The following is a 24,091-nucleotide window of genomic DNA, read 5'->3' on the forward strand; positions in this document are numbered from 1 at the left end:
TCAGACAGGGCATGCCCGTGTCTCCATCGGACTCGCTGAGGAGGAAAGACAGCTCTCGTTAGACTGGGTGGTGCCTGCAAGCAAGAGCCATCACCCCACCAGACGGGGTGTTCCCCAGAAGGAAAGGATTATGTCACCCCCCAGGGCCGGGGCCGGGCTAGCTTGTGTCTCTTTCTCGCCCAGCTCGAGCCCAGGCCTGCACCTGGCTTCACGCTGAGCCCCCAGGTCCTCTGGCTGGGGGCCCGCCAGCCCGGCACAGCGCTGGGTGGAGCCAGACCCTGGCTGCAAAGGGCACTGAAGCAGCTGGCACGTGGGCATGGGAGATGCTGCTCGGGACAGTGGGGAGGAGGCCTGAGCCCAACAGGGTGGTGCCGCCCCCACGGGCAAGGGTGGGGCTGGACCCCCAGCCAAGGGCGGGGCCAGGGGCGGGGCCTCTGACGGCCGCGGGGGGCGCGGGGAGGGCAGTGTCTGCAGTGAGTGGCCTCAGGCAGAAGGAACTGCTTCTGGCCCCAGGCCCCGATCACGCTGCTTAGCTCTCCTGAGCCTGTTTTCCCGTCTGGAAAATGGCCACGATGACTGCACCTCCCTCCGAGGGGGCTGTGGGCAGCGAGAGGGCACGGCCTGCCCCCCACACACAGCGTGTGCTCAGCAAACATCAGCTGCAGGCCCATCCAGGATGGAGCTGAGGTGACGGGGCCCCTCCCCCCAGCGCCCAGCTGAACCCCAGACCCCAGTTCCCTCCTCCTCTCCACCCGCCCCTGCCAAATCCAGCCGCCTGCCACCAGCCTGGGCATCCGGCCCAGCCCCCACCACCATCTTCACATCAGCCCCACGTAGGGGGTGGCCCTGACTCCCACCCCCGGCCTTTGCACACTGTGCCCTCGACCGCTCCAGGGCCCTCCTCCAGGAAGCCCTCCCTGATTGCCTCGTTCCTCCAGCAGACTGTACCTTCTGGCCACAGTCCTTCCCTCCACAGCCCGGCAACCATCGCCCCTCCTTGAAGGTGAGGACCAGAATTGGTCCACCCCAGGTGCCCAGCACAGTGTGGGCCAGGGTGGGGAGAAGAGCTGCCCTTGGCAGTATTTGTGGCACCAGACTGGGCCAGGCATCCCCCGAGGCTGGAGAAGGCAGATGCTGAGAGACAGGCTCACGCTGAGGCCCGCCTCCTCCCTACCAGCCTTCGGCCTCACCTGGTGCCTCCCACCCCGATGGCTCCTGGGACCTGGGCAGGCCAGGGAGCGGTGTGTGGGGCCAGAGGGGAGCTTTGTCCCCAGGCCCCCACAAGGTTGTGGCCAAGAGGAAGTGGACTCGGCATGGGGTTTGGGAGACACACCGAGGCTGGGGCAGAGGAGCTAGAGCTCCGGGCTAAGCTCTGCCCTCCTCTCCACCCTTCCCACCTGCAACACCCTTACTTCCCCGGGGTTATCTCCTGCTCATCTGTCTGCTGTGCCACCTCCTCCTGGAAGGTCTCCCCGATTTCCAGGGGAATCTGATTGTCCTCCGCCATCAAAAAATGACCAAAGCTAACCTTCATGGAGCTTTTACTGCCGCCAGACTTGGGGTAACCTCCATAACCACACCATTTTATTTGCTCCTTAGAAGGACATGAGAAGTGGTGGTACTATCGTCCCATTGCACAGATGAGGTAAGTGTGGCACAGGGGAGCGGAGGTGCAGAACCAAGGTCTGAACCTTAACTGTCCTGCTTCTTGCTGAGCGCCACAGAGCGGGGACCCCGTTGGAGGGTCTTTTCTCGCCGCTGCATCCTTACCACCAGGTATGGAGCCGTCACGGAGAAAACAGGTTGAAGAACCCAGAGGCCCGGGAGGCTAGGCAGGGACAGGCCAGCAGACACAGCCCCCTCCGGCCTAGACCTCCTGCAGTCTGAGCCCTCAGGCCCACCTGGGGCCTGACTCCCATCCCTCCCCATTCCCCAGAGCCTGGCACCTGGGGAAGGAGGACCACCACAGGCCACCTGGCAGTATTATTTACTAGGCCGCGTGCGGTGGACGGAGCAGGCCTGGGTGCGCCTGGGCCCCTCCTTGGGGGGTGGGGGGTGCCAAGGGGGTGACGGGCAGTGAGGTAGGTGCGTCACGGGGCTCAGGGCCTCTGAGAGGTGAGAGTCTGCTGCAGCCGGTCCCTGGGCTCCAGGGAGGGTGGCCTCAGGCCCCGGGGAGGACAAGTCCCAAGTGGGGGTGATGGGCCAGGGGCCGTTTTCCTGGAAGAGGTGGTCAGCCAGGGCTTCAGCTCACAAGCCTTTGAGGGTGCTGGGGGGGCTCCCCGGTGCCCCCCTGGCCTAGACCAGGGCGAGGAGCCCCATCACTGCGCGCTCCTCCCTTCCTGGGGGCATCGAGAGGCCTCGGGCACCCCGCCCCAAGCCCGGGCTTGGCCCGGTCCTGTTCAGCTGGGGAGTAGCGGCTGGCGCTCAGACGAGGGGGCAGCATGCCGGTACAGGAAGAACTGCACGGAGATCTGGGGGTCGACGTCAAGGCCCAACATACAGAGATGGGCTGGCCCCGCCCCGGGGGGCCCATTCAGAGCTGCTCCCCTCTGCCCTCTCTCCCTGCCCTGCATCCTGCCGGCTGGGAAGGGTCAGCCGTGGCCTCCCAGCCCGTTTGTCCCCCTCGCCAAACCCCATTCATCTGCCAAGTCCAGTGCCAGGGTCCTCCTCCCCAAGGCAGTCTCCTCTGACCCCAGCCTCACCATCTGGCCTTCCTCTCCTCCTCTAATATCCTAGGGGGTCCCCCAAGTGGCGATGGTGGCGGGCAGGGATCTGGGGACACTAGAGCTTAGCTTTTCTTCATCTCTTTGCAGCCACCATGAACGCCACAGACATTGAAACAAGGGCTACATTTACTTTCTGCCGAAGGAGATCAAAGTAACGCCCTGCCTGGCTCCCCGCCCGTAGACCCTCACTGAGCACGCGTGGTGTGTGAGGCCCACTGCAGAGGACTTCCAGAGGCCTCAGCTCATGTGACTGCCCCGCGACCCGATGAGACACCAAGATGGGGGCATGCAGAGTGCTCCGCGTCACACAGGACACAGGGGAGCCAGGACTGGGACTCGAGTTTCTCTGCCTCCAATCCTCCTGGGTCTCCAAGGTGCAGCTTCCCTTCTGCGGCCTGGATGGGCTGGTTTATGCCCTGTTCCCCAGGGCCTTTGCACAAACCGCTGCCGCAAACATTCCTCCCTTGCCCTTGCCTCCCTAACTTCTTCTCTTTCAGGGCACAGTTCAAATGGCACTCACGGAGGCCTCTGCTGAGCCTCTAAACCAGGACAGCCCCCTGGTTACACACACTTACAGCTTTTCTCCGTGGCACTTGGTGGCACCACAATGAATTACTCATGATTACGTGTGTCCTGCCGGCCTCCCCACTGAGCTGTAAGCTCCCCGAGGCAAGGGCCATCTGTTCTTGCTCACGACTGGATCTGGTACCTACAGGGGTGCCCAGAACATGGGAGGTTTGACTCTTGAATGGGTGGATGGATGCATGGATGGATACAAGGATGGATGGAGGATGGATGGATGGATGGATGGATGGATAGAAGAACAGACAGATGATGGATACATGCATGGATGGATGGATAGATGGGATACATGGATGGATAGATGGGTGGATGGATGGATGGGATATGTGGATGGATAGATGGGATATGTGGATGGATAGATGGATGGCTGGATGATGGGTAGGTGGATGCATGGATGCTGACATCGTGTGCAGGGGAGGCTGCTGCAGCCCCAGCCGCCCCACCCACTCTCACAGCCTGAAGGATACGATGGTGTCGAGCAGCAGGACACCCAGGCTGCCCACGAGCCAGGGCAGGTGGTGCAGCACGTAGCTGCCCTCGCTCTGGCCCTCCTCGGGGTTTTTGAGCAGCACGCTCAGTCCATACAGCGTGTTCCCCAGCATCACCAAAGCGAACAGTGAGTACGAGATCCCCTGGGTCGACTTCCGCAGGAACTGGAGACAGGAGAGGAGAGGGTCAGAGACCTCCAACAGTGTTCCTGTCTCTCTGGACCAAAACTATCCACGTGCCCGTCTGCCCTGTTACACTGAGCTGACTGCACAGGGTGTGACCAGTGCCCAACACAGGCCTGGGGCCCAGACCATCCCTTCCAGGGCCTGATTCCTCATCCCCGTTCCAACATCCTCGCCCAGGTCGGCAGGAGACTGGGGCTGCGCCACCCTGCCAGCCCCAAGCTGCCCGCTCCTCAACCCCATGCCAGCTCAGCTCAGCAAGCCCCCACGGCCCTGGTTCCTCTCCTCCTGCCCTCAGCCTCTCGCTCCCACCTAACCTCCTACCTCCCTGGAGCACGCAGGGGTCCTGTACCCCAGACAGCAGGCTGGCATCTCATGCCCATTTCCAGAGGCAGACAAGGAGGCTTGGAGAACCGGATTCAGTTACCCAAGCCAACAGTGAGAGTGGACCGGACCTGCTCCACGAAGACCCCGCACCCCATGCCAGTCCTTCACCCAGGGGACCAAGCTGCCAGCTGGCCCTGCCCACGGCCCTGCCCCCTGCCCACGGCTCACGTTGGTGCGGATCTGAGGCAGCCGGGAGAACAGGTACAGCACGCTGGACACGGAGCCGATGGCGAAGCCAATGACCTCCTTTTCCGTGAAGGGCTGAGAGGGTGGGGAGGCTGCTCGGTGCCCCGCAGAGGCCAAGGGTGAAGGGCGAGGGCCCCAAGCTCCCTTCTGGGGAGCGATCCCCCCAACCATGTGGCCACGCCAGACCCCCAACCCCACTCCACCCTCTCATGCCTGCATCTCACCTTATTGCCTGGCTCCACGGACAAGAGTGTGCGCCCCCGGAAGACCTCCCTCGGGGCAGCCCCCGAGCGAGCGCTTCTCAGCAGTGGGGTGGTGCACGCCACGCCCAGGATGAACAAGAGCAGAGAGTTGATGCGGGCAGACCCTGGACGTGAGCAGGGGGACGCTGAGATGAGGGGTCTGAGTGCGGGCAGACAGACGGGGCTGAGTCCTGGCCTTGCCCCTCAGTGGCTGTGTGACCTTGGGCAAGTGACCTAACTTCTCTGAGCTTTCATCCCTCATCTCCAGAATGGGTATAACGAGGCTACCCTTCTCGTAGGGTTGTAAGGTGACTCAGTGAGGGCAGTGGGGGCAGGGAGCGGGTTACGGAGTATGGACGTGCTCATGAAGCCCCGCCCCACGAGCCTGGGTCGTTTCCTGTGAAGCCGGGGATCTGCCCCCTGGGGAACACTTCAGGGCAGCGATGGGCTGTGGGCCGGGGGCAGAGGAGCAGCCGGTGCTGCGCTCACTGAGGGAGGCTGTGCGCACGACGGGGACGCCCCGTGCTCCTGCCCGGGCGTGCTCACTGTCCCCAGTTCATCAGGGGATCAGGCTGCGGCAGTGAGACAAGGCCAGAGGAAGCCTTTCTGGGGTTTGCTGTGTCACCAGCAATGGGACACTGCCTCCTCCCCGCCTCCCAGGCCCCCCAGGCCCCTGATGCCCAGGGGCCCCCGTACTCACACGGAGAGGGGCGCTTCTTAAATTTGTAGTAGAAGTACAGAGACAGCATCAGCACGTCGGCCAGGACGTAGTACACGGCCGTGTAGGTCTGCAAGAGGGCGTGGGCCAGGGCGCTGGCGGTGGTCCCAGGCTTGGGGGCCACATGCCAGCACCGGGCAGCTCGGCCTCACGCCGGCCGGGTGACCCTGGCCCTCTCTGCTCCGGACTTCTGTTTGCAGGTCTGGAGCGGAGGGGGTGGCAATTCCTAACCTGGCAGAGCTAGACATCAGGTAGGGGAGGGCCTGGCAGCACAAAATGGGGTGCCAGTCAAGTGGAGGCTACCGTCCGGCCTGACCCTGGAGCAGTTACTCACAGTGCCCCTTGGGAAGACAAGAGGTTCCCGATTTCGAGTCTCAGCTCCACCCAGTCACAGGAGAAGGGTGAGATCCAGGCTTCCCATGGGAAAAGCTTCCTCCTCCAGGGCCCTAGGCCCTGAAAGCTTCATCAGGATCTTAGCATCTCAGGTCAAAGACCCCAGCCATCCTCTGGTTTGATGTGCTAATTTTGTAGATGGGAAAACTGAGGCCCACAAGAGGGCAGTGACCAGCCCGTTGTCACGTCGGGCAGCAGGCTGAGGGGGGCCCTCACTAGATGGAAGGATGCCTCTGCCGTGGCTGTCCCTGGCAGCCCACCCTGCCTGGGGACCGGCCCACCTGCAGGGGTAGCTGGTCAGCGAGGAAGGAGCCGATGAGATTGCAGGAGTCTCCGCCGATCCAGCCCAGGAGGAACCACACGGACAGGGCCTGGTCCATGTTGCCCGTCTTGCAGGCCTTGATGTACTGGCTATGGGGGAGGAGGGAGACAAGGAGGAGGGGGTCGTGGGGGACGAGGGGGATATGGGGGGGGAGAGGAGGGGGAGGAGGATGGGGGGAAGGAGTCATGGGAAGGAGGGAGATGTAGGAAAGGAGGGAGTCGGGGAAGAGGAGGGAGTGGTGGGGAAGGAGGGGGTCATGGGGGAGGAGGGAGACAGTGGGGAGGAGGGAGACAATGGGGAGGAGGGAGTTGGGGAGGAGGGAGTCGTGGGGGAGGAGGGAGACGTTGAGGAGGAGGGGGTCGTGGGGGAGGAGGGGGTTGTGGGGGAGGAGGGAGACGGGAGGAGGGAGACAATGGGGAGGAGGGAGTCATGGGGAGGAGGGAGACGTTGGGGAGGAGGGGGTCGTGGGGGAGGAGGGGGTCGTGGGGGAGGAGGGAGACGTTGGGGAGGAGGGGGTCGTGGGGGAGGAGGGAGACAATGGGGAGGAGGGAGACGTTGGGGAGAAGGGAGACGTTGGGGAGGAGGGGGTCATGGGGGAGGAGGGGGTCGTGGGGGAGGAGGGAGACGTGTGCTCAGAGCTGTGACACCACGTGGAGGGTAAATGTGGGAGACCAGGGCTGGGGCGCGGCCGCACAGGGGTCACTGGGGACCGACCCCCCTTGGGTGGCATCTTCACCCTTCGGGGCTTCTCACCGGGGAATCCCTTCCAGCCCAGCTCTCTGGGATGTGCACCCTGCTAGAGCCAGGTGGGGTACAGCCTCCCCCCACAGCAGGCTCTCACTGGGACCAGGGCTCAGAGGGTCCCGACTCTTTGTGTCCCAGAGACCCAGGGTCCTCCCTTCTATGGAGGGGTCTGGGGTAGGGGGTGGCGTGAAGGACGGATGGCTGTGGCCGCCGCCCTATCTGCAGGGAGATGGAAGATAAGATGGGCCAGACCTCGCCTGGGCCTGTTATCATCAAGGGCACCAGAGAAGGGGCGAGGCTGCGGCTGTCTCACTACAGATGCCGAGGGGTCGAGTCCCTGTCGCTGATGGGCCTCTCTGGGGGTGGAAAGTCCAGGAACCAGGACTCATATCCCAGCTCCCAGGCTCCAGCCCTGCTCTGAGTCGTTCAGCGAAGGCCACCTGCCGCTTACTTCTCTTTAGTCGTCTGCGTGTATTTAAATTAGTAAAAGGGAACAGCTAAACAGGACCTCATCCCGATCGCTGCAGACAGAAAGCAGGCAGCTGGGCCGGGCCCTGGGCCTCCCCCACCGCCTCCTGCCGAGCACCCCACCCTCTGTGAGCCCGCGCCCCGCAGTTCCAGCCTCCCCGCAGGACCTTTCTTCTCTTTCTCTCTCATTTTTATTTACTGTTTTGGTCACACAGCGCGGCCTGTGGGCTCTTAGTTCCCTGACCAGGGGTCAGGCCCAGGCTTCTTCACTGGAAGGCGGATCTTAACCCCCGGGCCCGCCAGGGAAGCCCTCAAGGATCTTTCTAAAACCCCCGTCTTGCCAAAATCTTTCAGAGCCTCCCACTGTCTTCAGCAAGGACCCCCGCCCTCCTGAGCACATCCTGACCGGGCCCCCAGGCCTGCAGGCCCCCCGCCTCTGCACTTTCCTCCCCCAAACTTCGCCTCAGCAGACAGCCCTTCAGGAAACTTCAGTTCCTCCTCAGGCCCTTCTCAGAAGAGAGTGCTGTCCGCGCCAGCCACCTCCTGCCGGACTCAAGCCTGCTGAGGGACGGGACCGTGTCCCGTCAGGGCCTGGCCCTGAGGAGGCCCATAAGTTTGACACAGCCCCGAGTAAAGTCCCTCCCAGGACACAGTGACTTGAGTCTCCGTACGTCTCAGGGACAGGCCGTTCCGTCACCCTCACGAAAGGCTGAGCCCTAAGGAGAAGCAGACAGGTGGCTGCCTTTCCATCCTCACCTGGGGCTTCTCCCAAGCCTCTGATGCCCCGTCCCTGGTTAATCAGCCAGGCACAAGGCTGGCATCATGCCCTGCTGGAAAGGAGACGTCTTAGCCCGCTCCTTGTGGCTTTGGAGACGCCCTCACCCTAGGATGGGAAGCCCCTCTTTTCCCTCCACCGGTCATCCAGCTCCGGCCAGCTTGCCTCCTCAAGGCCACCGAGCCGGCCGCCCTGACCCCACCGCTTGCCAGCACCTGGCACGGCCTCCGAGGCAGCCTCTGTGCCTCCAGGCTCTCCCTGGCCCTCTCCCCCTTTCTCTAACGGGAGCTCCGCCTTCTTTGGGCACATCCGGAGTGGCGGCTGGGACAGGGTGAGTGAGAAACAAGTCGAGCTCCCAGCAGCATGCGGGGACAGAGGGTGGCGGTAGTCATTTTAACACCTGGTGCTGGGACAACTGGGCGCCACGTGCAAAGGAATGGGGTTGGACCCCTACCTCTACACCACATACGAAATACAGCTCGAGCCGAACCAAAGCTCTACATCAAGGGCTGACTTGTGATACCATGATTTATACAAGAAAGATATATATTTGGTTTTCTTCCCTGCTCCCTACAAAGCTACTAAAACCCCTGGAATGTCCTAAGGGGTGAGAGAAAGAGAGAAAAATAGAGAGAGGGGGAGAGAGTCGTCTTTTGTAGCCTTAACGAGTTGATTTTTGGAAAGCCTTTAGGTTGCCTGAGGATAAGGACCAACTGTGTGATCAGATGGTTAGGACAGCCTTTCCGGCTGGGGGCGGAGGCTGTCCTGCCCCCTTCACCCACCTCCAGAAGGTAGAAAGGCTACAGAGTGAGCCCAGTCACTAATGACCAATGACTGTGTAATAAAGCCTCTATAAAAATCACTTCGCTGAGTTCCAGGAGCCTCTCTAGCAAACTAATCAAACCTGAGGAGGTGTGGGGGAACCCCCGATCCACAGCAGGAGGTCTGAAGCACAGGGGGCACGCTGGACTGGTCTCTGAAGAGGGGAGAAGAGAGCACTATTCTGGGACCTGGAGGACTGGGTCCTTAATCTGTGGGATCTGAAGGTGTCTTCAGGTGACAGTGTAAGAACTGACTGCTTGATTGTGTGGGGAAAAGACACACATCAGAACTGGTGTCAGACTTCGAGAAATCTATATAACTCTTAGAAGAAAAGATAAGGGTGAATCTTCTTTACCAGGAACAGGCCACCATTTTTTAGAAATTACATCAAAAGCACGGCCAGGGCAGGAAACATAAGAGATGTGGGTTTGATCCCTGGGTGGGGAAGATCCCCTGGAGAAGGGCATAGCAATCCACTCTAGTGTTCCTGGTACAGAATGCCCATGGACAGAGCCTGGCGGGCTACAGTCCACGGGGTCACAGAGTCAGGGCTGAAGCCACACAGCACACAGCCATACACATCGAAAGTCTGAGCAACAGGAGAAACACTAGACAAGCTGGGCATCATCAAGTTTTTGAAATTCTGTGCTTCGTGTGACACCATCCAGAAAGTGAAAAGGCAACCCACAGAACAGGAGAAAATCTTGGCGAAGTATGCCTCGAATATACAAAGAACTCAACCACAAAAAGACAAATAATCCAACTGGAAAGTGGGCAAAGAATCTGAATAGACCTTTTTGCAAAGAGAACAGAAGGTGGTCAATAAGTACACGGACAGCTGCTCAATATCACCAGCCATCAGGGAAACACACATCAGAGCTACAGCGAGGTACCACTTCACACCCACTAGGATGGCAGTAATCAAAAAGATGGACAATAGCAAGTGTCGATGGGGATTCAGAGGAACTGGGACCTTCCTACGCTGCGGGTGGGAACGCATAACGGTGCCACCGCTTTGGAAACACAGTCTGGCAGTTCCTCGGAAGATTAGAGACAGGACTTCCCTGGTCATCCAGGGGTTAAGAGCCCACCTGCCAGTGCAGGAGACGCAGGGCTGGCCCCTGGTCCAGGAGGATTCCTCACGCCGCAGGGTGCCTAGGCTGCGCAGTCCAACGGGAGAAGCCACTGCAACGAGACGCCCACACACCTGGAGCAGAGCAGCGCCGATCATCACAGCCAGAGAAGCCTGCACGCGGCGGCCAGGACCCAGCACAGCCAGAAGGAAACAAAGCGCAGCTCACAGACCGAACACACCCACCAAGTGACCCAGTATACCCGTACACTCCTGGGCACACACCCAGGAGAAGCAGACACACACGTCCCACGAGGGCGCCTACGGGAACCTGCAGAGCGGCCTCAATCACACCGGCCAGAGGCAGAAGTCACCCACGTGTCTACCAGTGGACGGACGAATGAACAAAACGCACACACACGAACTGCGCTTCAGATGTGAAACCGGGTGAAGCGCTAGGACCTCCCTGGCGGTTCAGCGGTTAAGGATCCGCTTGGCAACGCGGGGGAGCGCGGGTCTGATCCCTGGTCGGGCAGCTAAGCTCACGCACCACAACTAAGACCCGACACGGCCGATCAAATAAATTTAAAAAATAAAAATAAATATTTTTAAGAAAACAACGAAGCATTGACACTCGCTTCGTACAACATGGATGAACCCTGAAGGCGTGCTGAGCGAAAGAGGCCGGTCGCAGAAGGCCCCGTCACGGCATGAGCTACTCATGGGAAGCGCCCAGAACAGGGGCGTCTGGAGACAGGGAGTGGAGTGGCGGCTGGGCCGCGAGCTTCAGAGGGAAATGAGGGACGGCTCCTTCCTTCCCGGCTTTCTCTGCAGGGTGGTGAAAATGCTCTAAAACGGACTGTGGTGACGGTCACACAGCTCTGCAGATACTAAAAGCGTGAACGGATACTCGTAAGCGGGCGAACTCCACAGCATATGAACGATCTCTCAGTTAAACCACTTCTCTTTCTGCCAGAGGAGAAAGATCGTAACACGCCCTAAAGGTGGAGAATGCTCTTACCCTGCAGGGGCCTTGATGACCTTGCTGACCTCACCCCTCCCTGGCCCCCAGCCCCCCTTACTCCCTCGCACAGTGTGTAAAGGCGATCCTCACAGCAGCCCTGTGAGGTAGGGAACAGTATCCTCATTTTACAAACGAGAAAACTGAGGCCCAGGGCAGTGAGGGGACTTACGGGTCCCGCTGGCTTGGTGTTCCCCAACCACAGCAGTGGCCACGCTGTTCTGTAATCACGGCGTGCCCGTCCCCAGACGGTCTCAGGACAGAGGCCGAGCTGATGCGCCCCAGTCCTCCGCTCCTCTGCCTCCTGCCTGACTGGATGTGCGACTCAGAGCCAGTGACTTAACCTCTCCGGGTTTCCAGTAAAGATCGGAGAGGAACTGTACGCATTCACAGGGTGGTTACGGAGACTGTTGTTCAGTCGCTCAGTCGTGTCCGACTCTCTGCGACCCCATGGACCGCAGCACGCCAGGCCTCCCTGTCCATCACCAACTCCCGGAGCTTGCTCAAAGTCATGTCCATCGAGTTGGTGATGCCATCCAACCATCTCACTCTCTGTTGCCCCCTTCTCCTCCTGCCCTCAGTCTTTCCCAGCATTAGGGAAGACTCATCCAATGAGCGGGCTCTTCACATTAGGTGGCCGAAGTATCAGCGCTTCAGCTCATGAGGATTAAACAGGGTGAAAATACGTCAGGCTCTTAGAAAAGAGCTGGGCACACGGGGCAACTCAGTGAACAGGTGGCAGGACTGTCATCTGCGTGTCAGCACAGCTGAGCTCTGGGTGAGGCCCAGAGAGGGGCTTGCTGCAGGCCCTCGGGGCTGGAAGTCAGTGAGCGGGGCTGGGGGGGGGCCCACCTGGCGTGAGTCTGGAGAGGCCCAGGGCCAGCCAGGAAGCCCCTTCTCGGGACAGCCCCCTGCCCACCCCGTGCAACCCAGCCCTGGTGCTACTCACGGGAAGGTGGATGCCGCAAAGCAGAGGATGGAGAGCAAGCCCAAGCCCACGCTGGCCTTGTCCCAGCCGTCCTGGGCGCACTCGCCGAGCACGTCCCATATCCACTGGCTGGAGCCGTTGGGGCAGCTGGAGAAGTTGGCGGGGCCCAGCTTCACTGAGACCATGGCTGTGGAGGGAGGGAGCCTTGTGCTGAGGCAGGAGACGGCTCTGCAGAAGAGAGGAACCTTCAGCCTCAGGAGGTCCAGTCCTCGCTGGGGTCCTGCCACTCTAAGCCCACCCCAGGCTTCCTGCCTGGCCCTGATGGAGCCCCTGAACCCCAGGACACAGTCAGGATAGAGATCAAAGTGGCCATACACTGGCTCTGCAGTCAGACAGGTGCGTGGGAGTCCCCGCTCTGCCTGTGGACACCGTAACTTCGGGCAAGCTGCTCTGCCTCGCCGTGCCTCAGTCTCCTCATCTGCAGGATGGGGTGATGACAATGCCTCCCTCCACCCCATACACTCATGAGGGTTCAGTGAGTTCATAAATCCAGCGGGGAGGACGGAGCCCTCAAACAACGCCACCTTTGCTCTAACTCTTGAACGTTTCCGTAGTTTCCAACCTTTTCTTCTTGTAAATCGTGCTGCGAGGGTCTGCCGAGACCAGGTGCTCTAGGTACATCCTCTGGTTTAAGGTACGGCTAGGGACTTCCCTAGGGTCCCGGGGCTAAGCCTCCATGCTTCCAGTGCAGGGGCCCGGGTTTGATCCCTGGTCAGGGAAGTTCTGCAAGCCACGTGGCCAGAAAAATTAAAAAGTACGACTGTCCCGGGACTTCCCTGTTGATCCAGTGGTGGACTCGGGGAACTATCCCAAGAGCCACGTGGTGCAACCAAAAAAAAAAGAAAAAGAAAGAGTATAGTTGTCGGAGCAATGCTCTAAGCAGCGGAGAAAGACCAGGTGAGTCCAGGTTACACGGGTGGCTGGAACTCAAGCTTGGCGTTCCCAAGCCACGTTCTCCCAGCAGCCCCCGTGTGAGGGGAATCTGCTGGCAAGGAGCCGGGAGCCACTTCCCTGTTTTCACCGCCTCCAATGCCAGGAGCTGGCTGGCTGCAGGGGTGGGTAGGGAAGTCCCCTCCAGGTGCCTGTCCCAGAGCAGAGTCTGTCCCAGACCGTCACTGCTTAAGTGACAGTCTCAGGGGAGGGAGAGGAGGCAGGGCTGCCGGAGCGTCTCTGCTGGGCAGGATCGACCCCTGACCGCTGAGCGGTTGGCCAGCTGTGTGCTCAGCACCGGGTAAGCTTTTCCGCATTTCGCTGCACACCGACTTCCCTCACGGCTCAGCAGGTAAAGAACCCGCCTGCCAGTGCAGGAGACACAGGAGACACGGGTTCAGTCCCTGGGTGGGGAAGATTCCCTGGAGGAGGAAATGGCAACCCACTCCAGTATTCTTACCTGAAAAATCCCACGGACAGAGGAGCCTGGCAAACTACAGCCCAAAGAGTCGGATGCGCGCACACACACACACACACACACACACACACACACCCCACACCTCTATGAAGTGGGGGCTACTGATACGTCCAAGAGGACCCGGGAAAGCGACCTGCCGGGGCCGCCCAGGCAGGAAGCGCTCATGGCACCATACTTCTGTCCCTGGGCACAGCAGCACCCTCGTGTGGTCTGGCAGGGCTGCCCAGGGCCTCCTGCAGCCAAAGGCAGGCTTCCCCTTTTCTCACTGAGCTCAGAGGGGCTTTCCTCACTGAGGATGAGGCCTTCTCTAGCCACTTTCAGTTCCTGTCAGCGTCAGAAGGCCCAAGGGCCTCATAAAACGACACCCGTAGACAAGGCTACAGACTCAGTCCTATGTCCTGCCCCCAGGTTCGTGTGTTGAAACCTGCCCTGCAGGGCGATGGTGTTTTGAGGTGCAGCCTTTGGGGAGTATTTAGGTCATGAATGGGATCAGTGCCCTTATTTTGAAAAAAAAAAAAAAAAAAGACCCCAGGGAGCTCCCTTGGCCCTTCTGCCAGCTGAGGACCCAGCGAGAAGACAGCCATCCGTGAACTAGAAAGTGGGTCCTCACCAGACACTGACTCTCCCAGCATCCTGACCACAGACTTCCCAGGCTCCAGAACCATAAGAAATCAATGTTTGTTTCTAAGCCACTCAGACTATGTCCCTTTGCTACAGCTGCCCGAATGGGCTGAGATTCCCCGCTGGACCCTGGAACTGCTGAGGCCGCAGCAATCAGGGAGCAGCAGGCAGGGAAAGGAAGCGAGTCCGCTGCTTTTCTCAGGAGGCTCCAGGCTCTCAGCGCTAATGTGACTTGCCAGCGGGCCCCGGAGCTGGGGGTAAGGGCACTGCAGGTCACTGCCTGGCTGGTTCTCACCACAGTCCCTCTGGGGCCTCGCAAGGGGGGCTGAAAGCCTCTTCCCGTGCCTCGGTGGCCCACCCTGACCTTCAACACAGCTGAGGTTGGAGCTGTCTATCTTACACGCAGCCTCCAGGTTGACACCCAGTCCAGGTAGGAAGGGTGCCTTTGCGGCGCCAAAGGCACCTCAAAATCAGTTCTTTTGCTCCCCCAATCACCCTACCCCTGGATCGCCTCCTCCACCCTCTTCTTGTACAACAGAACCCACACACCACCGCAGGTCATCAGGGTAGGACACCACCATCCTCATTAACTTCTCTGTAAGGGGAACACTGTCCTCATTTAAAGATAAGGCTGAGTGGGCTTGTGCAAGTAACTGTCTGAGTCTGGGTAAAAACTGAGGAAAACGACGCTCACGCTCTTGAGTTGCTATACCGATAAAACACACACAAAGCTCTTAGCCCAGGGCCTGATGCCACAGGAGTGACTGAGAATGAGAGAGCAGCATCTCACGCACCCCGCGGCCTCTCCCCCCGTCTTTTCACCAGGTGAGTGAAGAAAGAGGGGCTTCCCTGACAGCTCTGTTGGTAAAGAATCTGCCTGCAATGCCGGAGACCAGGGTTCAATTCGGGGGTCGGGAAATTCCGCTGGAAAAGGGATTGGCTATCCACTCCTAGGAAGAAAGAAGGTGGAGGGCTTCCCCAGCAGCTCAGTGGTAAAAAAACCCACCTACCAATGCAGGAGACACGGGTTCGATCCCTGGGCCAGGAAGAGCCCGCATGCCGCAGACCAAGCTGTGCACAACCACCAAGCCTGCGCTCGGCTTGTTGCAGCGAGAGAGCCTCTGCGCAGCAGTGAAGACCCAGACCAGCCAGAGCCAAACAGAACAGACAGCAAACTGAAAGAGAGGGGCCACGGCAACGAGAAGCTCGAGCGCCAGAACGAGAGGGTGGCCTCCACTGGCCCAACAGTGGAGACCCGGCACAGCCAAAAATACAATAAAATTATTTCTTTTTAAAAAGGTGGACACATGCCTGGTGAGGGAGGGAGGGGTGTCTTGAGGGATGTACTTCGGCTCACAGGGCCCCGGGCTCTGGGTGGGTGGTCCCCTGTCCATGCACGGGGCGTGTACAGCTCTGGGCTCAGGATACACACCTTTGAGACACACCTGAGCCCCGAACAGAAGGTGCTTTCCCCTGAGGCCGCTGCGTGCAGAGCCTGTCACTCACAGGTTCTGATCCAAGTAGGAAGCCAGCCTGGGCCTACCTTCTGGCCAACAGCACCGAGTGAATGGATACCCAGGGTTGAAACAAAAGTTGCCCAGGTCTGTAGGTGTGATGAGGACCACAACAGGGTTTTGTTTTTTTTTTTTTTTTTAGCAGCTGTACTTCAGGGGTGCCTTATCGATGCTGGTGGTGCTTTTAACTTTATTGAAGCCTAGCCGATCAGGGGTGCCTGTGAGCATGAAGGCCGCATGCTTGAACTTCAGGATCCGTGGGGCTGGGCTGGGGAGCAGGGATGTAAGAAGCTTTCCCAGCAGAGCCTGAGCCCTCAGATTCTGTGTACCCGATCACATCTGGAGAACGGCGGCCCTGGAAAAGGCATCCCCTGCAACAGCCAAGCAACTCTTCCAGATCCCAAGCTGAGACAGAGAGCTAGCCGCTGAAGCCGCCTTCATCTACCAGATAAGTTCAAATGCCTTGAGACAGAGCCCCAGGGCACTCCAGATGCCCCTCCCCATCTCCTGTCCCTCCCTCTGGACCTTCAGAGGCTCCTCCCAGGTCTCCAGATTTAGGTTTAGGCTGTCTCCTCCCCCAGCCTTCTCCCTCACCCTAAAGGGCATAATAAAAAGACACTAAGACCAGTTCTAAACTGTCGTCTCAACACAGAGGAGCCTCACAGGAGTGGCTGGACAGCACCTGTCATCTCTTCCCCTGCCCTCCTCCACACACCAGAAGAATGCTCATCACAGTCCTCAGGGACCACCGCTTTTAAGCTCACTCCTCTCTGTCATCCTAGTTGGAAACTTATTCTTAGAACCTAGACACAACAGCTGCAGGGTAAAGGTTCAAAACACAGCAAGACAGTCAGAGAGGGAGGGTGGGGGAGAGAGAAAGGAAGGAAAGAAGGCAGAAAGGGAGAGAAACAAAGGGAGGAAGCGAGACCTAATCGAAAGCTCTCTGGAACTGACCTGCCTGACGACTGCTAGAGTAGAATTCCTGAGCAAGTGACTGGGCCTCAGAGTCCCAACCTGTAAAATGGGGAATAATGTAAGTATACATCTGGGAGGCTAGCTGCAGAGTTACATGAAATAATCCAGGCAGAGGGATCAGGATGGTGCCTGGCACAGATTAAACACTCAGCAGAATAAGGAGGGATGGTGTTATTCCCTTCTGGCGGAAGCATTCCCCTCCCCCACACAGAGTCCCTGGCAAACAGCAGGCTTCAGCAAGCGCTGAATAGACAAGACCAGGCCAGCCCTCATACTTCCGAAGGCAGACTGCCCATGTAGGCACTCTGGAAACCTGTCCTAGGGATGTGGTAACAGGGAGCAATCCAGGCTCACTGCAGACTTGGGGCGCATCTGAGTGGAGGAGCGTCCCGGCTAGGGGCTACCACCCATTCCAGCCTTCCAGGTCGTCGGTCACAATTCCCTTCGAGTGACTCAGCCCAGCACGGGGCAGCCTGTTAGTGAAGATAATCATAGGGAAGCCGCTGGGGTCAGCGCTCGTTCGCCGCGAGGCCCCCTCCCCTGGGGGAAAAACAAAGCCGTCAGAATAAAAGGGGCCAGTCGGCCGGGATCGGGAGATGAACAACGGACCCAGACCCTAACCTCTGTGCAAGGCTGGCCGGAGAGGTCGTGATGGTCGCTTCTGATGGGGAAGACGGTGGGGAATTGGGCCCCCGAGGGCCTGCCAATTCCAGTCCAGAGAGCCTGGCTCCAGGATCTCGCGCCCCAAGGTGGGGGCAGCAGCCCCCAGGGCCGTCCCGGGGCTGGAGGAAAGTGTTGGAAAGATATGGCAGCGAAGGCCCGGGGTCCCCTCCCCGGCCCCTCGCAGCCCCAGCCTCAAATTCGGCTTACCGCGTCTAGATCGTCCGCACCGCCCGGCTTCTCGGTTCTCCGGCTTCTGCCTGGGTCAGCTGATCAGAGGCCCCGCCCCGTCCCATCCCGCCTCGCCACGCCCCGGAGCTGCGTGGCTCCGCCTCCCGAGCGGCGCTCCTGGCGGGGGCGGTCCCTGAAGGCGTGGCCAGCGAGCCGGGCGCGCGGAGGGGCGGGGTTACGCCGGGCCCCGCCCCAGCTGTGGGTGGGCGGGGCCGCAGGCGCCCGAGCGCGCAGGCGCCGGCCTCATGCTGAGGACCTTGACTCGCGCGGTGGGCCGCGCCGCCGTCCGCTGCGCTCGCAGCCCCCAGCTGCCCGGGGCGCGCGCCGCCGCCGCCGCCGCCGCCATGTCTCGGTCCCCGCGGGCCTCCTCTGGCTCCCCGGCCCGGCCCGCCACCGTGCTGGGCACCATGGAGATGGGGCGCCGCATGGACGCGCCCGCCAGCGCCGCGTCCGTGCGCGCCTTCCTGGAGCGCGGCCACGCTGAGTTGGACACGGCCTTCATGTACAACGACGGCCGGTCCGAGAGCATCCTGGGCGGCCTGGGGCTCGGGCTGGGCCGCAGCGGCTGCACAGGTAAAGCCCAGCGCCCCGACCGCCCGTCCTCACCCAGCCGCGTACCGCGCGGATTTGTGCGCAGGACGCCAACCCGACCCAGCCACACCCCCGCAGCGGCCAGGGCCGGCAGCTCCGTCCGCTCCCGGGGCGCCGACCTCCCCTCGCCGTCCCGCAGCTTCGTGGACCCCCCGCTCGCTCTTCGAGCTCCGTGCGCATCCAGTCCGGACAGCTGAAGAGCGCTTTATCCGGACCACCTTCCCCTCCGCTCTTCTGGGGTTGCAACTCGGTAGCCCCAGAGTCTTACCCGAGCCTAGCCTAGACCTCGCTTTCCTGTCTCTGTTGCTTTCTTGGTGCTCCTCTTTGCGTCGCTGGTCTCCAGAGCTGTGCCCTAACCCGCCTCCTACGCTGCCCGGTGCGCGTAACCGGTCCCCAGCCGCTCTGCCTGCGCCCCTCTCCCCATTGCCTTCATTGCCGGTGCGCCCCCCCCGCCCCCCCGAGCTCCCTTTCCTCTTCCCTTTTCTTTCGTCAGGCCCTAGACTTCGTTCGTTTGGCAGCACCCCTGGCTCTCCCACTGAGAGCTGCAGCATCGCCCCTGGCGAGGCTGGGAGAGCAGGGGTGGTGGGCTGAAGAGTGGGGAGGTGTGAGAGAGGGGGTAAGGGCTTTCTGTCCACTTCTGTAGCCCCGTGCCAGCTTCTTATGGAGGTATAACCCGCCTCCAGGGAGCTTGTCGTCTAGTGGGGAAGACGGAAGCAAATGATGGCAGAGGAGCCTAGAAGAGGAAGCACTTTTAAGGGAGAAAGGTGTGAGGGGCAGGAGGAGGACCTGGGAAAGGCTCAGAATGCCCCGGAGCTGGACCCTCGAGGACCAGTTGTAGTTTGCTGGGCAGAGAATGAAAGAAAGGGGCATGAGAGGCAGAGAGCATAGCTGTGCCAGGCCTGGTGTGTGGAAGGGTGGCCTGGAGGCAGGTGTGTGGAAGGGTGGCCTGGAGGCAGGTGTGGCTTGAGTGATGTGTGTGTGTGTGTGGAGGGATGGTCCCTCATCCGCCTAATGCCATTGGATGAGCCTCCTCTGTTTCATCCTGAGGCTCTTCCTTCCCAGCCCTTGTGGGTGGTGCCCTCTGGGTTCGCCTTAGAGTCACAGCTTGGTGGATCCGCAGGAACTGGGAATGTGCATCTCAGACCCACACTCTAGCCCACCTGGCTGCCTCCCTTGGCTAATGAAAATCTGGTTCCTGAACTGGTTTTTCTCCCGCCGGCCCTCCCCCGCTTCCTTCTTTGAGGCCAGGCGCTCACTGAGTCCAAGTCCTCGCGTGGGACCCAGGCAAAGTTCACGCCAAGAGTGCAGCAGGGGGACTGACAGGTGTGGGGACGGAGAGAATCTGGGCTGGAAGCTGAGGGACTTGGTCCTCCCCTCTGAGCCACCGAGTTGCCTTTGCCACATGTGGAAAGGACAGAATCCAGAGCACTGGCATTCTTCCCATTTTCGTTATTTGTTGCATTGCGAGGCTGAGGCCTGGGTAGTTCCCCACCAGGGATCAAAACCCGAGCCCCTGAAGTGGGGGCACGGAGTCCTACCCACTGGGCCACCAGAGACGCCCAGAGAGAAGGCATTCCTCACAGCACTTGCAAGCTGCTCACATGGCAGAGCACTCTCCTGTCCTGCTGGGGCTGGGGGTGCATGCTTCCAGGAGTCTAGAAGGGAGAGGCAGACTGCCGCTGCCTTCTGCTCATTTCGCCTTCTTCCTCTCACGTGGACCTGCCGGGGGCCGTGTTCCGCAGCTGCATCTCTTCCCGAATTCTTGGAGCAGCGTGTATACTTGTTCCATCTCCAGGCGTGTCTGTCTGTGGTGCAGCTGACTGGTTCAGTCAGGAAGCCTTTGAACAATGGATGGGATTTGAGAAAACCCTTTGGAATTGGGTCTGGGCCCCCTTCTCTTGTCTCGTGTCCCAGCGCTCCCTGCTTGGGGCTCACGCTCTTATAACTCAGTATTCCACCTACTGTGCTTTCTTGCCTTTGCCCAAGTTCCCTCCCTCCAAACGTGCTTCCTTGTTGGCTGGGACTCTTTTTAGAGACTCAGTTTCGGGGGTCAGGAAGCCCTCCCTGGAATTCCTCAGTTGGACACGCAGGTCTGCTCTGGCCTCCCTGCACTTTCCTATTTAACATCAGCTTCTAGCCTGTGAGCGCCTTGAGGGCAGAGACGGGAGTGTGATTGGTTCATCTGGCATACTTGGGCTCTGCCCCAGGCCCACCAGCCAGCAGTGGTGACTAGTGGCGGCAGTGAATGTCAGGAGCTCACATGAGGCACTATTTTATCCTCATGAGGACACCTTCGTGTTGTAGATTAGAGAACTGAAACTCAGAGAATCTAAGTAATTTCTCCAGGATCACGTGGCTAGCAAGTGGTTATATTAACCATTACATTCTTCCTGCAAAGCGAAAATTGCTACCAAGGCCAATCCCTGGGAGGGGAAGTCACTGAAGCCTGACAGCCTCCGGTCCCAGCTGGAGACGTCCCTCCAGCGGCTGCAGTGCCCCCGGGTCGACCTCTTCTATCTGCACGCGCCGGACCACGGCACCCCCGTGGAAGAGACGCTGCGCGCCTGCCACCAGCTGCACCAGGAGGTGAGGGCGGCCCCCACTCCCCATCCTGGCCTGTTGGTGCCCAGAGAGCAGAGGCTCCAGGGCTGTCCCGGAGCAGAGCAGGGGACGGACCCCACGCCCAGGGTTCCAGTCTCTGGGACTGGCCTTCTGGGCTGCGGGGGAGTCTGACCGTGGCCTCTCCCCTGCAGGGCAAGTTCGTGGAGTTCGGCCTCTCCAACTATGCCGCCTGGGAGGTGGCTGAGATCTGTACCCTGTGCAGGAGCAACGGCTGGATCCTGCCCACCGTGTACCAGGTGAGGCCGGGGCTGCAAAGGCCCGACTCCAGGGCGCCTGCCATCCCAGGTCCTTTTGTGCCCCCCGCCCTCTCCCACTCCCCTGCTCCCAGCCTGTAGACGGCCCCCCGGGGCCCTTCCTGCCTGCTGCTGGCTCTGCGGTCAGCCCGAACTCGCCTCCCCCTTCCCCCTAAAGGAGTGTCTGGGTGTCACTTAGATACCTCTTCCTCTGGAAGGCTTGCCCGACAGCCCAGTGGGTCCTCCAGTCTCCAGACCCCAGCTTTATGCATTGAGCGAGTATCTCTGAGAATCTGCCGTGATCACCGGAAGCCACCTTTGCTCATCTGTCCCATCCTGTTTGCTTGCCTGCTTCTTTGACTGCCTCGGGTCTCAGCTGCGTCACACAGGACCTGCATTGCGGCCCACGGACTCTCTAGTTGAGGCTCTCAGGCTTAGTTGCCCTACCAGGGATCGAACTCGTGTCCCTTGCATCACAAGGTGGATTCTTAACCACTGAACCATCAGGAGCGTCCACTCTGCTTTGATTTTAACTCGACTCTGACATCTCCTGAAGCAGAGAGCTCACCAGGTCCACGTGTGTTTGAGAGCTCGGGGTCCAGCCCGTGGCTGGTGCCTGCGGATGTGTGTGGGATGGCAGAGCCAGGCCGCCGTCCCTTCCTGGGGCCCAGCCCCATCTCCCCGTCCACCAGTAGTGACTTTGGAAACCATGCTGGGGTGCCGGGGGTCTTGACCGAAGACTTTGAGAGCAGGCTGGGGCTCCCCGGCCGGGCCCCCGCTCAGCTGGCCCTTCTGCCTGCAGGGCATGTACAACGCCACCACCCGGCAGGTGGAGACGGAGCTCCTGCCCTGCCTCCGGCGCTTTGGACTGAGGTTCTACGCCTACAACCCTCTGGCTGGTACTGGCTGCGGGCACAGGCTCCCCTGGGTGGGAGGGCCTTCCTGACCCCGTTCTGCCCCTTCCTGACCCGGGAGAAGCCTGGCCCCAGGCCTGGGAAGGGGAGGGTTTTGCCAGGACCTCCATCTGTCCTGGTTCCCCGCCATCACCCGCACTTCCAGCGAGACGGGCTCTGGGGCAGTGCCTGGGGGTCTGACCGCAGCCTTCCTGCAGGAGGCCTGCTGACCGGCAGGTACAAGTATGAGGACAAGGATGGGAAACAGCCCGTGGGCCGCTTCTTTGGGAACAACTGGGCAGAGGTCTACAGGAATCGGTGAGCTGGGGGCAGATGGCGCCAGGACAGGCAGAGTGGGAGGGGTCCCCATAGTCTGAAAGTGGGGCATCCCTGGGGCTGCTTTCCTTTCAGGGCCTTCCCTTGCTGCCTGCACCTAGCTCTCTCGATTCCTGGAGGAATTAGGAAACCCTCTGCAAGGCTTCGTTTTGTTTCCTTGGGACCTCCGTGAGGAATGCCGATCCCTGGGCCTTATGGCTGACCTTCCAAGTCATAACTCATGCCTAAGAAAACTGGTCACCTGCCAAGGGGGAAAGACAGGGCCCCAGATGGAGGAACAGGAGGCCTGGGGCCGGGCTGTGCCCCCGTCCTGGCTTCCTGTTTCTCCAGGTAAAGTAAGGGCAGGGTTTGCGTTCTTAAGAGCAGAGACATCCTTGAGGTCTCTGGTGAGGGAGCCAGCGTCCTGGGTGGCTCTGTTGCCCAGAAAAGCAGGAGACGCCCTGCCCGAGGGGACCCTGGCCCCTCCGTGCTGCGGGGGCTTCCTGGGTTGCTCTCAGGCAGAGGCCCCCGTGAGACCCGTGGTCCTGACCCCGTGCTGCCGTCCCCACCTGTCCAGCTACTGGAAGGAGCACCACTTCGAGGGCATCGCCCTGGTGGAGAAGGCCCTGCAGGCTGCGTATGGCACCAGCGCCCCCAGCATGACCTCAGCTGCCCTGCGGTGGGTGTACCACCATTCCCAGCTCCAGGTAACCTCCCCCCACCCCCACCATCCCTGGAAGCCCTGCCCCTGCTCTCTTTGAGGAGCCAGCATGATCTTTAAGTCATTTTTCCCTCTGAAATCTCTCTGGTCCAGTTCTCAGGCAGCCTTCCTGTTGTTCTGGGTAGCTGCCGAAGAACCAGGCCCTGTCTCGAGGGCTTTACAAGCATGGATTGAACGATTGCTTAGGCCTGATAAGTGGGATTATTCCAGTTTTACTGATGAGCACACAGCTGTGAATGGAAGAGAAAGTTGTCACGGACTTCATATATAGCCTGCTGGTCCTGCTCCTCTGTGGGAGTCGGGGTTACCTCTCTTTGGTGTCCCCGTCTTCCTGGCTACACCTTTTCTCCAGCCGTACACAGTTGCATAGCGTCTGGCATGTATACAGCAGGTTTTCGATAGATGGGAGTTAGGTGCTTTGTGTAATTTCTCATTCCCATAAGCACGGTGAAAACTGAGATCTGAGTCTTGGGGGTTAAAAAGCTAAACCAAGTTAACACAGCCGCTGATGGCAGAACTGGGCTGTAAACTGAGGTCTGAATGAGCGTGAGCGTTGCAGCAGCAGGACGGAAGACAGGTTTGGGGTCACACAGTTAAGGTCCTTGAAGGCATCATGAGTGCTTTGTACAACTATGTAGGGTATAAAGAGTCTGCCCAACCCCAGGTCTTGGCAGGGGCAGGGCTGGGCGGGGGTGTGTGTGATGGGTTCTCTGTGGGGCATCAGTGCGTGACGTCCGGCTGTCTCCCCTTGCAGGGCGCCCACGGGGACGCGGTCATCCTGGGCATGTCCAGCCTGGAGCAGCTGGAAGAGAACTTGGCGGCCACTGAGGAGGGGCCCCTGGAGCCGGCCGTCGTGCAGGCCTTTGATCAGGCCTGGCGCCTGGTCGCCCACGACTGTCCCAGCTACTTCCGCTAGGCCCCCGCCCGGCTCAGGCGCCGGAGGTGTCTCCCTCTTCCGTCGCCTCTCCTGCTCTCTCCCTGGCCGGCCTTGCCTTAAGCTGATTTCGTGGTCGTCCTCCATCGTCTGGATCCACGCGTTATTTTTCTAGACCCCTGCCTCCCTCCCAGGTGCCTTCACAACGTGCAACGCCTTGGGCTGAGCCCCTCTGGGGCGCTTCCCGTCTGAATAAAGCCAGCGCTAGCCCTGCCTGTGGCCCAGTCACTGAGTGGGCCCGCAGGTTTCTCTCTCA

At 60.3% G+C, this 24,091-nt stretch overlaps 2 protein-coding genes and 1 pseudogene across 44 annotated transcripts; 1 reads left to right on the forward strand and 2 right to left on the reverse strand.

Annotated features, from left to right (window-relative positions):
• Positions 1 to 1,524: 1,524 nt before the first annotated feature.
• LOC138432491 (uncharacterized) lies at positions 1,525 to 2,318 on the reverse strand (annotated as a pseudogene).
• SLC66A1 (solute carrier family 66 member 1) lies at positions 1,525 to 17,654 on the reverse strand. 42 transcript variants are annotated; one of them, XM_069579182.1, is made up of 14 exons: positions 17,506 to 17,566; positions 17,257 to 17,417; positions 16,990 to 17,108; positions 16,615 to 16,674; positions 15,458 to 16,031; positions 15,157 to 15,321; positions 12,079 to 12,285; positions 10,128 to 10,282; positions 6,187 to 6,316; positions 5,495 to 5,582; positions 4,777 to 4,919; positions 4,535 to 4,627; positions 3,776 to 3,961; positions 1,525 to 2,471 (listed from the first exon to the last, which is right to left on the reverse strand). In XM_069579182.1, the coding sequence occupies exons 6-14, from the start codon at positions 15,202 to 15,204 to the stop codon at positions 2,400 to 2,402; spliced, it is 1,122 nt and encodes a 373-aa protein (XP_069435283.1). In that variant the 5' UTR covers positions 15,205 to 15,321; positions 15,458 to 16,031; positions 16,615 to 16,674; positions 16,990 to 17,108; positions 17,257 to 17,417; positions 17,506 to 17,566; the 3' UTR covers positions 1,525 to 2,399. The 42 variants fall into 42 exon arrangements, with proteins under 42 accessions (XP_069435283.1, XP_069435277.1, XP_069435287.1 ...); XM_069579176.1 differs by lacking the exon at positions 15,458 to 16,031 and having other exon boundaries at positions 17,506 to 17,579; XM_069579186.1 differs by lacking the exon at positions 15,458 to 16,031 and having other exon boundaries at positions 15,153 to 15,321.
• LOC138434440 (aflatoxin B1 aldehyde reductase member 4-like) lies at positions 17,655 to 24,091 on the forward strand. 2 transcript variants are annotated; one of them, XM_069579221.1, is made up of 7 exons: positions 17,655 to 18,099; positions 20,516 to 20,703; positions 20,871 to 20,975; positions 21,775 to 21,871; positions 22,084 to 22,183; positions 22,758 to 22,887; positions 23,656 to 24,091. In XM_069579221.1, the coding sequence occupies exons 1-7, from the start codon at positions 17,772 to 17,774 to the stop codon at positions 23,815 to 23,817; spliced, it is 1,110 nt and encodes a 369-aa protein (XP_069435322.1). In that variant the 5' UTR covers positions 17,655 to 17,771; the 3' UTR covers positions 23,818 to 24,091. The 2 variants fall into 2 exon arrangements, 1 of the variants encoding a protein (XP_069435322.1); XR_011254789.1 differs by having other exon boundaries at positions 17,674 to 18,099; positions 22,277 to 22,887.

Source organism: Ovis canadensis, chromosome 2 (assembly GCF_042477335.2).
Source record: "Ovis canadensis isolate MfBH-ARS-UI-01 breed Bighorn chromosome 2, ARS-UI_OviCan_v2, whole genome shotgun sequence".
Classification (NCBI taxonomy): Eukaryota; Metazoa; Chordata; class Mammalia; order Artiodactyla; family Bovidae; genus Ovis; species Ovis canadensis.

Excerpts from the sequence above, each read along its gene's own strand:
- SLC66A1 (XM_069579175.1), bottom strand. The coding sequence starts at position 16,931 with ATGGGCAGTCTGCCTTCGGAA. Across the intron at positions 4,920-5,494 it reads TAAGAAGCGCCCCTCTCCGT|GGTCTGCCCGCATCAACTCT; the intron begins GTGAGTACGGGG and ends GCTCACGTCCAG. Across the intron at positions 2,472-3,775 it reads TCCTGCTGCTCGACACCATC|ATCTCCGTGCAGTTCTTCCT; the intron begins GTATCCTTCAGG and ends GTCGACCCCCAG.
- LOC138434440 (XM_069579221.1), top strand. The coding sequence starts at position 17,772 with ATGCTGAGGACCTTGACTCGCGCGGTGGGCCGCGCCGCCGTCCGCTGC. Across the intron at positions 21,872-22,083 it reads CGCCTACAACCCTCTGGCTG|GAGGCCTGCTGACCGGCAGG; the intron begins GTACTGGCTGCG and ends GCCTTCCTGCAG. Across the intron at positions 22,888-23,655 it reads ACCACCATTCCCAGCTCCAG|GGCGCCCACGGGGACGCGGT; the intron begins GTAACCTCCCCC and ends CTCCCCTTGCAG.